General features: G+C 41.1%; 1 protein-coding gene across 1 annotated transcript; it reads right to left on the reverse strand.

Moving 5' to 3' along the window:
- Positions 1-1,317: 1,317 nt before the first annotated feature.
- On the reverse strand, positions 1,318-10,071 carry C7H14orf28 (chromosome 7 C14orf28 homolog). Its single transcript, XM_038337803.1, is given in 10 exon segments — positions 1,318-2,990; positions 2,992-3,085; positions 3,088-3,117; positions 3,599-3,727; positions 3,730-3,749; positions 5,003-5,062; positions 5,064-5,090; positions 6,682-6,722; positions 6,724-7,145; positions 7,148-10,071. Coding segments are annotated over 10 exon segments (954 nt in total). The 5' UTR covers positions 7,212-10,071; the 3' UTR covers positions 1,318-2,923.
- Positions 10,072-15,760: the final 5,689 nt, after the last annotated feature.

The raw sequence follows: 15,760 nt of genomic DNA on the forward strand, positions 1-15,760 counted from the left end.
CCCCTTCAAATACAAATCATATATTTTATTTCATGGGCAATTTAAATAATCCAGGCTATATTAGTTAGCTCCAACTTGGACTGTGAGTTGCTCTCATCAAGAATGCAGTTGAGGGGCTGGAGCGATGGCTCTGTGGTTAAGAGTGCTGACTGCTCTTGCAGAGGGCCTAAATTTGCTTCCCAGCACCCACATCAAGTGGGTCACAGCCACTTAGAACTCTAGCTTTAGGAGACGACGCCTGCACACACAGGAACACACACACTCACACAACTCTGTAATAATTTTTTAATGAACACAGCTGACAGTCACCTGACATTCTCATGGGCAATTCTGGTTGAGAGCAACTGAGGGCCGTTTATATGCCAACACTGTGATCTGCCCCTGAACTGCATGTCTGGCTTCAGCTACAGTCCGATTTTCACTATCCTGTTAGAGTTGGCTCAGCCTGGATAAGCGAAAGCACTGTGCCCGCTTCCAGCAAATTACTCCAAGGCCCTAGCTCCCTTGCTATGCGCTCTTCAGTTCTACACAACCCACCACGTAGTCTTTCAGAAAGGCTTTACCACATAAAATAATTATCACTGAGAAATCTTTTTTCTCTTCATGTATTTTATATCCACTGCTTCATACATTATTTAAAATGAGACAAAAATCTCAAGTCAAACAATGTACAAGCAGGTTTCTACCTTTTCTGTACTGCACACAAGATAACACATGTGCACATATGCAAATACACATGCAAACATACATGTATGCTCGCACATATCCTTTTCTGTATGGCACACAAGCTAACACGAGTGTACACACACAATTTTCTTACCACACATACACTACATGGAAACACACACACACAAATTTTAAGAACTAAATCTAAGATTAGCACAAGTTGGAAGGCAAGACCACTCACCCTAACCCACTCCCAAGTGTAGTCAGATTTATAAAGTTACTTCTTCTCCTTTAAGTGATAGTTTGGGGCATGTTGATTAAAGAAATATTCCCTTTACTCTGGCCCCCTTTCTTTGATTTCTCAAAGGGTACAGGATTTAAGAAGAGAATCCTCCTTCTTCACCATCATATTCTACAGATACTATAGCTGATTTCATGTGATGTCATCCATTGTTTGCCAGTTGTGGGTAATTTCTTTTCTAAAAGCCAGTGACTTTTTTCTCAAGTCCAACCACTCAGGGCCCAGAGGCCATATTTAAATTCCACCACACATTAGTGAAAAGTGTTACTACTAATTTTCTTTCATATAATAATACCTAATTTTTAAAAATTGTAAAAAAGTTCATAAGAGAGAATCTGGAAGACTGCCTATACACAAAAGAGGTAGAAATATGTTTTATTAGCATGTTCAAAGTAGCAAAAACTTTTAACATCTTAACCCTCACAACAGCCCTGTGAGGTAGGTAAGTCATTGTACAATAAACTAATGACCCAAATAAAGTGCAATTCCCTGAAGAATCTGCATTAAGAATACCTCAGTCATTAATAATGTAACCATACCATTTATGTACGCAGACACTAGTTTTATAGTTTGATTCATGCAATACATTACTAGGAAAGCTTGCTATAAGTTAAATCCCATTTACCGTAGTTGGGGGAACTATTTAAATAAACCCTGGGTGATTTTTTTTAAAATGCCACTTATCCTTCTATTAAAAACAATTTTCATAATATTTAGTCAAAGTGAGACAGTGATAGCAGGTTTTACCCACATTTACCATCCTTACAGACAACTATCTCAACACGGCACCACAGAAATGCAAGATTTATAATGAAACCTTAGCAGTTTGGTATTTGGCAGTGAACTCTGTTGTCATGTAAAGTCTTCAGATATACTGCCCCAATCTTAACTCAATATAAAAAACAATGTTATTTTATTGTAAACACTAAAATTAGTGATAGTTTGTCAAGTATTCTTCCTTAAAAATAGCTTCCCTTCAAATTGTAAAAAGATGAGTGACTTTAAGTTGTTTATAACAAAACACGTATTCTGCTGACTAGAAAAGACTGTGAATTTGCATCCGTGGCATTACACAAACCCAAGCCTCCTGATGGAATGATCAGGAACCAGATGTTACTTTAATTTTTTTAAAGTATTTTTTCCTCTGTGATAATAAAAACTGAACATTTCCTCTTAAGTACATAAACACATTTCTATGTTAGTCCAACACTAATATCCAGCCTAATATTTTTTATAGTTGCTTTGTCTGCAAAATAACTTAGTGTAATTTTCATTACATTTAACGATAAGACATTTAGGATTGTTATATATCTGTAATGCTCACATTAACCTAAGTCAGAGGCTAACTTAATGCTTGAAATGCACTGGGGGGCACACATTTCAGCAACTTACTACCACAAAGAAAAGGTTTCATCTACAAAACATTTCTATATATTTTTTAAAATTACCACAAGGAAATTAGCAAAGGGTAAAACAAACTAAGCAATGGGTAAATAAGCCATCCCATAAGCCGTACATTCAAATACTATCAAATCCATAGTGCACTTTGGAGGTAAGGCAAAGGAATACAGCCAGATAAACACAACTCTGACTTTTACCCTAGGAATTTACCCGATATCTAAAAAGGAAAATATAGAATTGAAATGACAAAGTATTTTCTTGGATTTAAGGATAAAACTGTAAAAACTGTTGAGGTATATATAAATAAAAATTACAAAGGCCACAAGATATATTTTATTTGACAGAACATATGCTTATATAAAATAACCCAGAAAAATACATTAAAAATACATTTGCATAGATCTTCCATATAAAACATTTACCTGGGCAAAACAATGAAAATACATCTCTGAAACTAGTATAGTTGAACTGTTTCCTTGGATACCAAGTATATACATAACAAGAGCCCTTCATCTGGGGGAGCATGGGCAAGCGGGAAAACAATTTAATTCAGCATCAGTCTATATTTATTTCTCTGTTGCCTCGAATATAAACCAATGATGACAGAGGAAGAAACTCTGGGTTTATTTAACAAAATTAAATTCAATTTCTTGAGGCCATCATAGTGCATCCAATGTCATCAATCTGGAAAGCTGCAGAAATAATGATGTTCCTCTTGTTAAATAAAGTGGCGCCTTCAGCCAAAATATCTTGCAAATTATATGACAATGTATAACAAAGATCAGATTTAAGTTTATGGCAAACAGTCCTTCAAGTATTTTTTTAAAAAATTGCTTGCTTTTACAGATACATACTATCATTTCTGCTTTATCAATAAGACAACTGATAAATGTTACAGACCTTATAAAGGCAGGACTAGGTGTGGAAACAGGCCTGCTCTCTATAATCAAGTCTGTAGTCATTATGCATGCTGCTAGTAACTGACTTTCTCATAGTGGACTCTGATCCCAGTCAAATCCAGAACCAGGGTCTCAGTGTGTGGCTGAATGGTCCAGAACTCTCTCTATATAAGAGGTCACCCTCCAATTCATAGGATCCTCCTGTTGTAGCGTTTAGAGTACTGGGTTTCAAGCATGCGCCACCATGTTCAGCTGACAGTATCTTCTTAATGGCTAGTCGAAAACATGGTGGACTAATTTTTTTCTATCTTCATAAAACAAGCAAATAAACAAACAAAAACTACGTACTTGTGATCAGATAAATCCAAGTAATAGGGTACATATGCCAGATCTTCAGGTTTCCAATGCTGCATATTTAGTACAACAAAAGGGGGTGCCCCGTGGCAGAAAACTCGTTGGGAAATTCTCTTAAGCCACCACACCTAAAATGAAAATTAGCCATTATCATAATGGGACAAACAGTTTTTCAAACACTTCTGAACTGTGTTTAATCTCCTGGTAAGCATAGTTATTCTATTATAATGGGTAATGGTATGAGTATTTTATTACCTGATTTTCCTAGTCCTGGAGGTTTTTAAGAGTCAATTTGTTATACTAGAAGTGATGCTTTAAAAACTCTTTAAAAAGTCAATTGTTTATATTAAGAGTTATAAAAGTATAAATCTGTTTGAACCATTGTAATAGTTTTTACTTATCCATAAAGTGTTCTCTCCAAGGTGGTTTCAATGACTGAGGGAAAAACCTGCCTCCTTTTTAGGTTTAGGATCTTCTATGACATGAATTAATTCTCTTTTTTAGTATTAGTAAGTACTAATCAAAATACAACTTTACAGTAAAATCTCGATTAACCGGAATGTTCAGGACAGTCTTCTGGCTGACAAACGTAATTAACTATAACTAAGTTAACCAGAAAATCATCTGTTTCTCTACCTCATTGCTAAAGTATAAAGGTAGGTTCTTTTTTAAAATTTTTTATTGATATTAAAAATAATTTATGTATCTTTTATCTTTCATTACTTTATGATGGTTTGTAAGACCATTTTCTAAATATTAACTCCTAATGCATAAATAATATGGACATAGAAATTGCTAAATGATTGGGATAAATATTTATGCCCCTTTGACTTTTTTAAAACTGTATTAAATTACCATTTTTGGTTTTTATTTCCCTTTCTCCTAAATAAGGATTGCAGAAAAAGTCCATTTAATTGTAGTGCCCTGATTAGCCAGGTTCTGGTTAACCTACTCAGCAATGAGGGAAAAAAGTAGAGCAGGTGTTTACTTTGTATTCATCAATGGGCATAGTACTATATTGTATATTTATATCTGGTAACAAACATAATATATGTTGACATACTAAACTAGACTAGGAACACTGAAAAACAGATTACATAAATGTTTATGCATTCTTTTTTTTTTTTTTTTTTTTTTGGTTTTTTTCAAGACAGGGTTTCCCTGTAGTTTCTAGAGCCTGTCCTGGAGCTAGCTCTTGTAGGACCAGGCTGGCCTCGAACTCAGAGATCAGCCTGCCTCTGCCTCCCGAGTGCTGGGATTAAAGGCGTGCGCCAATGTTTATGCATTCTTGTTTTAGAAGTGTATCAACTTCAAAGAGCTTACCAGTCTAAATTTCTTTATAACACAATACAAATACTTTCAATGTCTATCACGTACTCACCCACGCTCTTCACAAAGTTCAATCTTGGAACAGAATAACTCGTCCAAGCCAGTCGTATCAGTTTCCATGTGGGATTTCTTGGGGAGGGCTAAACAATCGCGAGGTTTGCAAACAAGAATGGCTTTAGCAGGTCAGCACACTTCCAGAAAACTACTACTACTACTACGTTTTAGAGGCACAACAAACGACATGACACACACAACGTCTGAGATCTCTGGTGTGTGGCTGTTTTGTTTAAGACAGGATCTTAACTTTAGCCCAGGATTGTTTTGAAATTCACTCCACAGCCAGGCTAGACTCACACTCACACTGTTCCTTTTGTCAACCACTGCAGGTCGGCATTAGTCATGCAAGAGCATACATACCTGACCAGGCTTGTGTTTTAGGCAGACACTATAGAAGCTGCTCAACTCAAAATATACTGCATGGATAAGGTTTCCTGTAAACTGATCCTGATGTATACAGTTGTTGCTACTTTAACTTAAAAAAAAGTGCCTTGGCACGTTGAGTTCTGAGGGAGTAGAAAGTTGGATGCAGAATCCAGACAGCAGCTGAATTAGAAGAGTAAACCCACTAACAATTGTGACTTGTAAATTTTGTTTGTCTCATCTGTTAGAAATGCTTTCTCTGCCAACCTCAGAGTCTGCTTTAAATATAAGATTATAAAACTTAAGTTTAGCTGGGCAGGCGGGTTGGTGGCGCACGCCTTTAATCCCAGCACTCAGGAGGCAGAGGGGGGCAAATCTCTGTGAGTTTGAGGCCAGCTGGTATATAAGAGCTAGCCCCAGGACAGGCTCCGAAGCTACAGAGAAACCATGTCTTGAAAAACCAAAACAAAAAACATAAGCCTAAAAGTTCTACAGTTCTATGATGAAAGAGAAATATAAAACAGTATTAACACAGAATTATAGTTATAAACATTTACAGATTGACAAGATGCTAATTAAAAAAAACTAAATTTAATAAAGCACTTCAGTCCATGCTGACAGAAAAAAACAACTTCCCTTGTGGGTTTCAACCCAGATGCATCTTGTCAGCAATACAAGGAGATGGCATATGCATATGTACAGTGTACATTTCCAACCTGTTATGCCGTTTTTCCTGACTATGGCCAAATTAACCTCTGAAATGTCTCCATTGCCTTGCAGCCTCAGTCCTCTTCCCTATCGGTCCCGAGACTTTCTGTTTGCCGTCATTCCACCCAGGCCTTCCCGGCTTGGCTTCCCCACCATCGTTCAGCATCTTGGAGGTCTGGGAATCTCTGAAAGCCAAAATCGCTCAGCTGCCCCCAGCACCATCTCCACTTAATGGTAAAGATTCTTAGTCCCATCTTCTCCAGCTATGAGAAGCCAAATTTGGAGTTTCTGCCTATTAAATATTCTCTGGCCTTGCCACCAAAGAGTATTTTTAGTTTTCTTATTTATATAGAACTAGCCTTCCTGACAGAGGGCCATTCAAAAGATAAAAACACTCCAAAACACTGAAGTTTTACCTTTAAGAGGTTCAAACTTTGCCATAAAGAACTCAGTAAACTTGGACCAAGAATGATTTACTTTGCATACTGGGCAATTTCTTTTTTGATCCAAATAAGTTATCGGGTGGGTTTGCACATAGATGCAGGAATTAAGCAAAGCTCATTAACAAATTAATGTGCTGGAACAGATCTGAGAGCAACTTACTTTATACTAATTGTGCGCTGCTGATCTTCCTGCACTCGGGTTCGGGCAGCGCCAGTTAGAACAGTAACTCTCTTGAATGGTAGACATGAGATTTTCAAGATTTTTTGTAAAATTATCATGCTCCTTCCCAAACAAATCAATTACTAATGAAGCTTTATGAACTTCAGATTTGTATGGCTGTTTTTCCATCTTGTCCCAAATCCAAAGCAGCTTCACAGTTGTAAAACTGTAGGTGTCCATTAAATAAGAGAAAACAGTCTACAAAACTTCCCTGCCAAAATGGAGAGAGAGAGTTCCCCTGGGGAAATTTTCATTTTCATTAAGAATGACATACAGTAACATCAAGAATCCATCTATGGTGCAGGTATTTTTCAGTCTGATTTCAACATAGAGGGGTGTACAGGATACTGCTTTGCGGCCAGCCTTGATAGTAAAAACTCCTCCCCAAGGAAGGACAGGCCTCCAAATGATCGATCTTGGTTATAGTTATTTTTAATTGATGCTTTGATCTCCTCAAACAGTGTCTTCATCCTGCATTTTATAAGTGCAAAATAAAAAATGTCATGGAAGGAGATATCTTTAAATAAAAATACTACTTACAGAGTCCAAATTAGATTGTTAGGTGGCCCCCCCAGTATGAAACTAACAACAATAATTTAATGCATTTGCATGTGCATGGTGCGGGCAATATGCACGGTCTCTGTAAAGATCATTGAAGAAGCCAAAACTGGGACAGCAAGATGGATCACTCAAGCCTGGAGGACCTGAGTTTAATCCTGGGAACCACAGAGGGTGGAAAGAGAGAACCTGCCTTCACAAAGTTGCCCTCTGATCGCACACACATGCTATGCATGAACACACCACGCACATGTGCGCCACACACGCACGCGCGCGCGCACAACACACAAACACACACACACACACATGGAATCCCCAGTGCTGAGAGGAGATGGAGACTGTCTCGGTGGGTGTTGGCCAGTCTGCCAAGCATACTATGCAAATTTCAGGCCATTGAGAATTCCTGTTTCAAAAAAAGAGGAGCCTAAGGAATGACTTAAGGTTGTGTACTGTCCGCTACACACATACATACATACACACACACACACACACACACACACACACACAAATATCTTTATTTAAAAGAAATGAGCTTTGATACCTAGGCTTTTTATTACTTTTTAATAGATATGGGGCTTGTAGAGATGGCTTAGTGGTTAAGAACACTTGCTGTTCTTGCAGAGGACTTAACTTTGGTTTTCAGGCACCCACACAGAGGCTTGCAATTGCCTGAAATTCCAGTTCCTGGTAGTGCAGTGCCCTCTTCTGGCCTCTCTGAACACACGACATTTATACTGTATATATACACATATACAGACAATACATTTGAATATATAAAATTAGATCAATCTTTTTTTTAAAAACACCAAGCCAAATCCCTCTTTTTACAGTATAGAATGACCATCTGATGGGCCTTTGTATTAATTATATTAGGCTCTATCTGTGATATAAGAAAACCTTGTAATAAATCCTAAATGAAAATAAAGCTATTAAAAGATACAAATTTAAGAATGGCTTATCACTCTGTAACATTAACATGACAACAGGAACCAAAGAAACATATTACATTTAATTGGCTTATTCTTAATGTAATCCTCTTTCTACCTTCCCAGTTACAAGTTGTGCTCCAGTTCCTTGTTAATACAGGCAGTTCCACTTAAGTAACCAAAATGACACTGTCATATATTTTCAAGTACAAAAGAGTCATGTCTTGGTTTTTATATTAGTGAATATAAATATTATACTGCAAAGTGTATCTATACTACTGAACAACTATATAATGGCCTGTTGCTCTACATGAAGGTTAATCTCACATTTGACTTTGAAAGACAAAAAAACAAAAAAGGTCCCCCCAAAAGCCCAGTGAACACAGCACTTATAACAATAGCACAGCTATTATTTATATTCACTTGGGATATTCATTTGCAACCTAGAATTGTGCTTATCTTCATGTTAACTACAGAGGCCATGCTACGAGATTCTCAGAACTTGCTGAAATTGTTTTGCAAAAGCTGCTTCACTTTAGTTGTAAAAAGTAACTACAAATTACAATACTGCTTCTAATACTCACTTTTACAGAAAAGTTTTAAGAAAAGGGGATATATCTGAGCAATAAACACAGGAAGAAATGGCTAAAGTCAGTCTCTCCCTTCCTCCCTCTCTTTCAAGATAGAGTTTCTCTGTGTAGCACTGGCTGTCCTGGAACTCATTCTGTAGCCCAGGCTGGCTACAGAACTCAGAAATCCACCTGCCTCTGCCTTCCAAGTGCTGGAGTTAAGGCGAGCACCACCAGTGCCTTATTTTGGCCACCCTTTCTTTTCAAATATCACATCCTTCTAAACACAACACAAACACAACGATAAATCTAAGTTTTATGTTCAAAATTAAGTTCAAAACCATTCTGTGCTACTAGCAAATTCTGTTGTACATTAAACACGTACACTGCTTTCCACTTGAGATACGATATTGCGTTCTAAATTACTTGGTACTATATTTAGTTTGAAAACCGGGTGTTTATATATAGTATGTTAACACACGGGCTCTCATCAATTACTCTGAAATAGCAGAGAGCGGCAAATGTGACGCCAAGGAAACAAACAGATTTCTTAATATAAAATGACCAGTTTCATTTAGAGTTTAAAAAAAAAAAATCCTTGGCCATTAAGGCATTTTTGAAACGAGAAACACTTTTCATGGTCTTCATTTTATCTCTTGAATTTTAAAGAATTTTGTCGCAAGGTTTCGGGGCTTGAGTTCGGATTCCTAAATAATTTACTGGAAAGGAAGAATGACTCCTTAGTGTTTCTGTGATCAAATGAGAAGTGACCCACAGCTCCGCAAAGCAATGATTATAATGTGCAACGCCCAGACTGCATGGATATATAGGGCACGAACCTATCTTTAAGGGAACTCTGGAATGATCTTGAGCACGCTTAAAATTCCAGCAATAAACTGGTCAGTTGTTCAAATGTAAAACTTGAAAACACGGGAGGGGGGGAGGGAGAGCTGGCTGCAAAGAGCTTTACTGAAATAGCCTTGAGTTTCTGGCACGGACTCACTGGAGGATGTGTTCGCTGGCTCTTACCTGCCTCCATCCCAGCCCCTTCAGTTGCACTGAGCCTGGGAAACTCCCCAACCGCAATTTCTCCATCAACCTGACCCCTTTCCCGCGCAGTCATGCCCAGGGATCACAGGGTGTCCCAGGAGGACTGGACCACCTGTCGCGGGAACCGAACACCGCACAACCGAGGGTGGCCGGACTCGCAGTCCTCCCGGAGAGAGGGGGAGGGGTCCACGCCCGCGCGGCCACGCCCACCCTCCCGCCGCGGCGGCCTGGCCTCCGGGGCCGCGGGCGGCTCCTCCGTGCCTACCTCCCGCGGGACCGAAGACCGCCGGTGCCGCCGCACCCGTCGCCGCCGCCGCTCGCTCATGGAGAGCCCGGGCCGCCGCCGCCGCGGCCGCCGCATCTACCAGCCCCTCCGGCTGCCTCGGCCGCCCCCGGCGAGCGTGCGGGGCTCCGGCACGGCCTCCATCGCGCCCGCTGCGGCAGCAGCCACCGCAGCCGCAGCGCCCAGCCCCACCCGAGCGGCCCACGCAGCCGGGACCGCGGGGCGCGGCTCGGCGCGTCGCTTGTTACGGAGCAGGATTCCGCCGGCCGCCCCCTCCCCCCCCCCCGGCCCGGCCAGGCCAGCCGCTGGCCGCGCTGCTACGCACGCGCGAAGGCCCCGCCCGGCTTGCGCGTGTCGGCTGTGTGTACAGCCTTCGGATTCGTCCAATCAGAGCCGGGATCGGGTGTAGGAGGGCGGGTCCTCGCGGAGAGGGGCGGGGTCCCGCGTGACAGAGTGGGCTGGGCTTTCCCTGAGAAACTGCTGCCTGGGCTGGAGAGCCTTGGCCTTTTGACTTTAGTGCCATTTTTTGACCAGTCTTGATATTTTTGGTCCCTGGAATCCCGAACTTATAAAGCGAAAACCTTTTTTTTTCTCAGTATATTATGACTATGTGAGATATTTATTTAAATATCTACATGAAAAAGTTGAATTGATACCTTAAATACTGTTTAAGAATAGCCACAATGTTTCTGTTTTGCTTGGTGGTTGGTTTTTTTTTTTTTTTTTTTGAGACAGGCTTTCTTTTTTATTAATTAAATTTTATTCATTTATTTTACATCCCGACTGCAGTTTCCCTTCCCTCCTCTCCTCCCATTCCCTCCTATCCACTTCTTTTTTTCTGCTCAGAGAGGGACAGGCCTCCATGGGTGTCAACAAAGCATGGCATATCAAGTTGAGATAGGACTAAGCACCTCCTGTTGTTTTAAGGCTGAGCAAAGCAACCCAGAATAAAGAATAGGTTCCCAAAAGCCAGCCAAAGCGTTAGGGACAGCCCCTGCCCCATTGCTAGAAGTCCTCCTACAAATAGACCGAGCTGCGCAACTGTCACACACATGGAGAGGACATAGGTGGGGTCCATAAAAGCTCCCTGGCTGTTGGTCCAGAGTCTGTGAGCCCCTTGAGCCCCCCTGCCCTCCCCACCCCACAGGGTTTCTCTATGTAGCCCTGGTTGTCCTGGAACTCACTCTGAAGACCATGCTGACTTTGAACTCACAGAGATCCTCCTGTCTCTACCTTCAGAGTGCTGGATTGCTGGGTGTAAAGGCCTGCAGCGCCACTACCTGGCCACAGTGCTGTATTTTACAATGGAAGGGAATATTATTTTTTTAAAAAAGTTTAAACTCCATTGTAGTGCTCAAATATTAGAGATAAGTGCCACACAACAAGTGACAGGGATGGAAGCTCAAGTTAGAGATGTTCAATTCTAGAGTTTTTGGATTCACCAACTATGAATTTTCATTTTTAATCTCCGAAGAGCTAAAGCCCTGTGTGGACCTACCTGTACCTGGAAAGTATCTTTTAGGAGAACTACCTCCACGCTCAATTAGAACTGGAGATGATATCGAGAGTGTGCCATCCTGTCTTTGAATACAGACTGCGAAGGGGTTACAGACTCTGGAATACAGGATAGCAGATTTGAAGAGCTGCAGGCCAGCCCATCAGATGGGAGTTTTCACAGGCTGAGCATGACGATATAACGCAAGGCCGTGCAAGGACCTTCTGCAAATATCGCTGTAGATGGAAGCACGCAGACTAGGAAAAAAAAAACTTGAGTGCAGACGAGGGAGAGAAGAAGCAGATGTCTCTCTGCGTGGGAAAAAAGATAGTGCTGTCCAAAGAATAATAACTAGTAATCCTTACGAAGCCAGTTTGTAATTTCTCGCTTTCTTAGTTTCTTATTGCGTCTTACAGGTGAGAATAACTGATGAGACATTAGGCAAATTACTGTGTTGAAGAAGTTCACACGATACCACCTCACTAGAAGAACACCCCTTTAAAATATCTGTAAATGTCGGCTATATATTTAATGCACAATCTCGCCGAGATATAATGAACAGTTCATCCTTTTCTTAAAAGGACCGGCAGAGATGGTGGTGGGTGGAGAAGATCAGCCCGATGTATCATTAACGTGTGTGACAACCAGCTGGCGGGAGGCAAGGATGGATTCCTTGCCTACTTAACATCGCCCCCAAATGTCTTTGGGGCCTTTAAACAGAAAGTTTCTGTTCTCCCTTTCCACTCTCAAATTCTGATGACCGAGTCTAGGATTTTAAAAAACAGCAACTATTGAGGTAAAATTGACATATCTAAAGAGCATCACGTGGCAAGCTTTGACATACGTATGCCCGTGGAAAGCCACGAATGGACATGAGCACCATCGTCAGGCGTCTTTGTGCCCCTCCATAGTCGCCTCCTTCCTGCCCCATACCTAAGCACCGTTGTTTTGTCCATTCGCCTCCATCCTCTTAAGTGTCACATAAGCCCAATCACAGTTTGGCGTTCTTTTTGCTTTGCTTCCTTTCATGCAGTGTAATTGTTTGGATATTCCTCTATCTGCACGGTATCTCCTTTTTTTTTTTTTTTTTTTTTTGTTGCTAAATGTATCTCATTGCGTGGATGATCTGCGGTTTCGTTCCCAGTCACCCGTTGATGGACAAGTAGAGCGTGTCTAGTTTCAACCTATTTTCAAGAGTGCTACTGTGAATATTTTTCGGGCAAGAAAATACATATGCACACACATTTCCTTTGCTATTGTGTGAATATCTAAAGTGCAAGGACTGGATCATATGGCAAATGCAGGTTTAACCTTTTAAGAAATCGCTACATTATCTTCCATAGCTGATATGCGATTTTGCATTCCCACCATGAGGGTTCTGCTTGCTCCACATACTCACCAATATCTGGTACTTTTAGACTTTTGACAATTATACGAATTGTTACATGTTAAAAAGCAGGGTATCTTGGAACCTAGGGGATAGTACTGACACAGAAGTTAGTTCTCAGTAGTCAATAAAGTCAGGGGAAAGGACCTTTGGTTAAGACTCCAAGCAACTCCCACATATTATGACTTATTATGATAAGGATGGACTTTAGGGCTTAAGGGAGATTAAAGGTTAAGATAAATTAAAAAATTGAAATCTGGAGCACTGAAGCAGATGAATAAGAGGGTTTGTAGTTGGGTATGAAAAGACCAAGATAGACAAGAGGGGAGAGACAGGACTCTGGGCTAGTGCCAGCAGGCTGTCTACCCGTCTGTTTCCGCCTCACCTTCCAAAACCCAGGAAGAGCAGATAGGAGATACTCTTGATTATCCTCTCATCTACTCTTGCTTCTGGTGTAGGTAACAGTAGCAGGCTATATGGCAAGTAAGGATAGCTTCTAAGAAGAGCTTCCACCTGGGAGGTCACCCCAGAACACTTCACAGACAAGGAGCTAAATATGAGAAAACCCAAACTGCAGCGACGTCTTGGTGGTTGCGACAGCGTTAACTCTGCACCATGCTGAAGTTGCGAACAGGTCAGATAAATATAGAAACATGGGAAACATGGTCAGGAGTGTGGGTTAGGAGTTACAGGACCCTGGGTGACTCAAAGGCAGCTGCATGACTGAGCAGTCCACTCCACGGGAGGAGATGGCTCACAAAAGCTATAGCCTTGGAGGTCCCCACACAACCTTGCAGGGGGTTCTGCTGCTTAGTATCTCTCTCCAGCAATTACTTACTACTTGTTTATAATCTTGAGGAAAGTGTCCGTGAACCTTGATTGGAACTTTCAGAGTTTCCTGATCTTAGTAAATTTCGTAAACGGTCTGAATCTCACCAGCTAGCTCTTACTCAAGAGAATGTTCCAATCCCAAGGAATTAACAATATAAAGTGTCAGGTCATCACCAGAATAATTAGCTCCCTTTCCTCAATGCTGTAACACCATAAAACATCCTCTCTGTGCCTCTCCTCGGTGAGTATGTGCATCTGCTCCTGTACCTAATCTCGCTTTATGTCTCCTAATGGTCCAGAGAGAAGATGCGCTATCTAGCCACTGCTGCTTCGTCATTGTGTGTCTTTATTATGGAGATGAATTTACTGTATCACAACATTTTGTCTGACTAATTAAATTTTTATTTTATTTTTGAGCCAAAGCATACTCACTATTTTAATGCTCTCCTCTGGCTGTGTTTCTTTTTTTTTTTTTTTTAATATTTATTTATTATGTATACAATATTCTGTCTGTGTGCATGACTGCAGGCCAGAAGAGGGCACCAGACCTCATCTCAGATGGTTGTGAGCCACCATGTGGTTGCTGGGAATTGAACTCAGGACCTTTGGAAGAGCAGGCAATGCTCTTAACCACTGAGCCATATCTCCAGCCCCCTGGCTGTGTTTCTAAGAACAAAAATATCAGCAGAGTCTGACTGGTTACATAGTTAAGACATGTTTCCCCCAGCTTTTCCCGACGTTTGGCAATTATAATAGAATTTGGAGAATTCTTGTAGTCTACTTATGACTTCCAGAAATGAATGTAACTGCACAAACTGTTTAACTTCTAAACTGGAGGAGAATAATTAGTGCTGTCGGAATGGGATATAGTTATAGCAAGCAGCTCTTCCTGCGTGCTAAGCAGATGCTTTAGGGTCAGGGTCTATTTGTCTTTCTGAATTATTCAACATCTGCTGTGTAAAAATGTGTGGACCCCACTCCCCTAACATGTATGGAAGCTCTTCACCAGTACTGCCTTACAGTTCTGAGAGGCAACTGCTGCTCGGAATGGCCTTGGTCCAGTCCTCATTTTGATTCTGCTGCTGTGATAAAATATCCTGATGAAAAGCAGCTTAGGGGAGAGAGAGTTTATTTTAGTTAACAGTTCCAGGTTACAGTCCCTCACTGTGGCGAAGTCACAGTGGCAGGAGCTTGGGACAGGTAGTCAGAGCACATCCACGGTGGGGGGTGACAGCGTGAGGACGGCATGCTTGCTCAGTTTTCTCTACTCTTTGTACAGCCTGGGACCCAAAGAGGGAATGGTGCAGCCCACTTTGGGGCTCCATTTTCCCTCATTAATTAAGGCAATCAAAACAGTCCGCAGTATCAAGACATGTCCACAAGCCAATCTGATTTAAGTAGTCCTGTTTTGAAACTCCCGTCCCCTGCGACTCTGGGTTGTATCAGTTTGGTAATTAAAACTAGCTGTTACAACCCAGCATGCTTTCAACCTGACACAAACACTTCACTTCACTGTAAACCATAACCTTCCAGCCACTTGTCCCCAAGATCTCATGTTTATCTCATAGTCTAAAATGTTCACAGGGTGGATACAAGCCTCCGCCAACCAGAAGAGAAAGACCTATAAAAGTAGCAAAGACTATTTTCTAATATAAATTGTCCCTGGCTTTGGAGTACCTCAGTTGCTACAAAGTGACAACAGACCCCTCCTTTACTTGAAAATGACCCAAAGAATGACAAAGTAATCAGGCATTAATTTTTACTTTCCTTCTTCCTGGAGGTCTCAGTCCCCTAGAAAAGTAGGAAGAGCTAACGAAATCAGCCAAGCTTTGCCAAGAGACTTGAGAAAAATAGCCAACCATACTCCCAATCACATTGAGGACATGGGACACCCCTAAAACACAAATTAAAATGCTTATA

Source organism: Arvicola amphibius, chromosome 7, assembly GCF_903992535.2.
Source record: "Arvicola amphibius chromosome 7, mArvAmp1.2, whole genome shotgun sequence".
Classification (NCBI taxonomy): Eukaryota; Metazoa; Chordata; class Mammalia; order Rodentia; family Cricetidae; genus Arvicola; species Arvicola amphibius.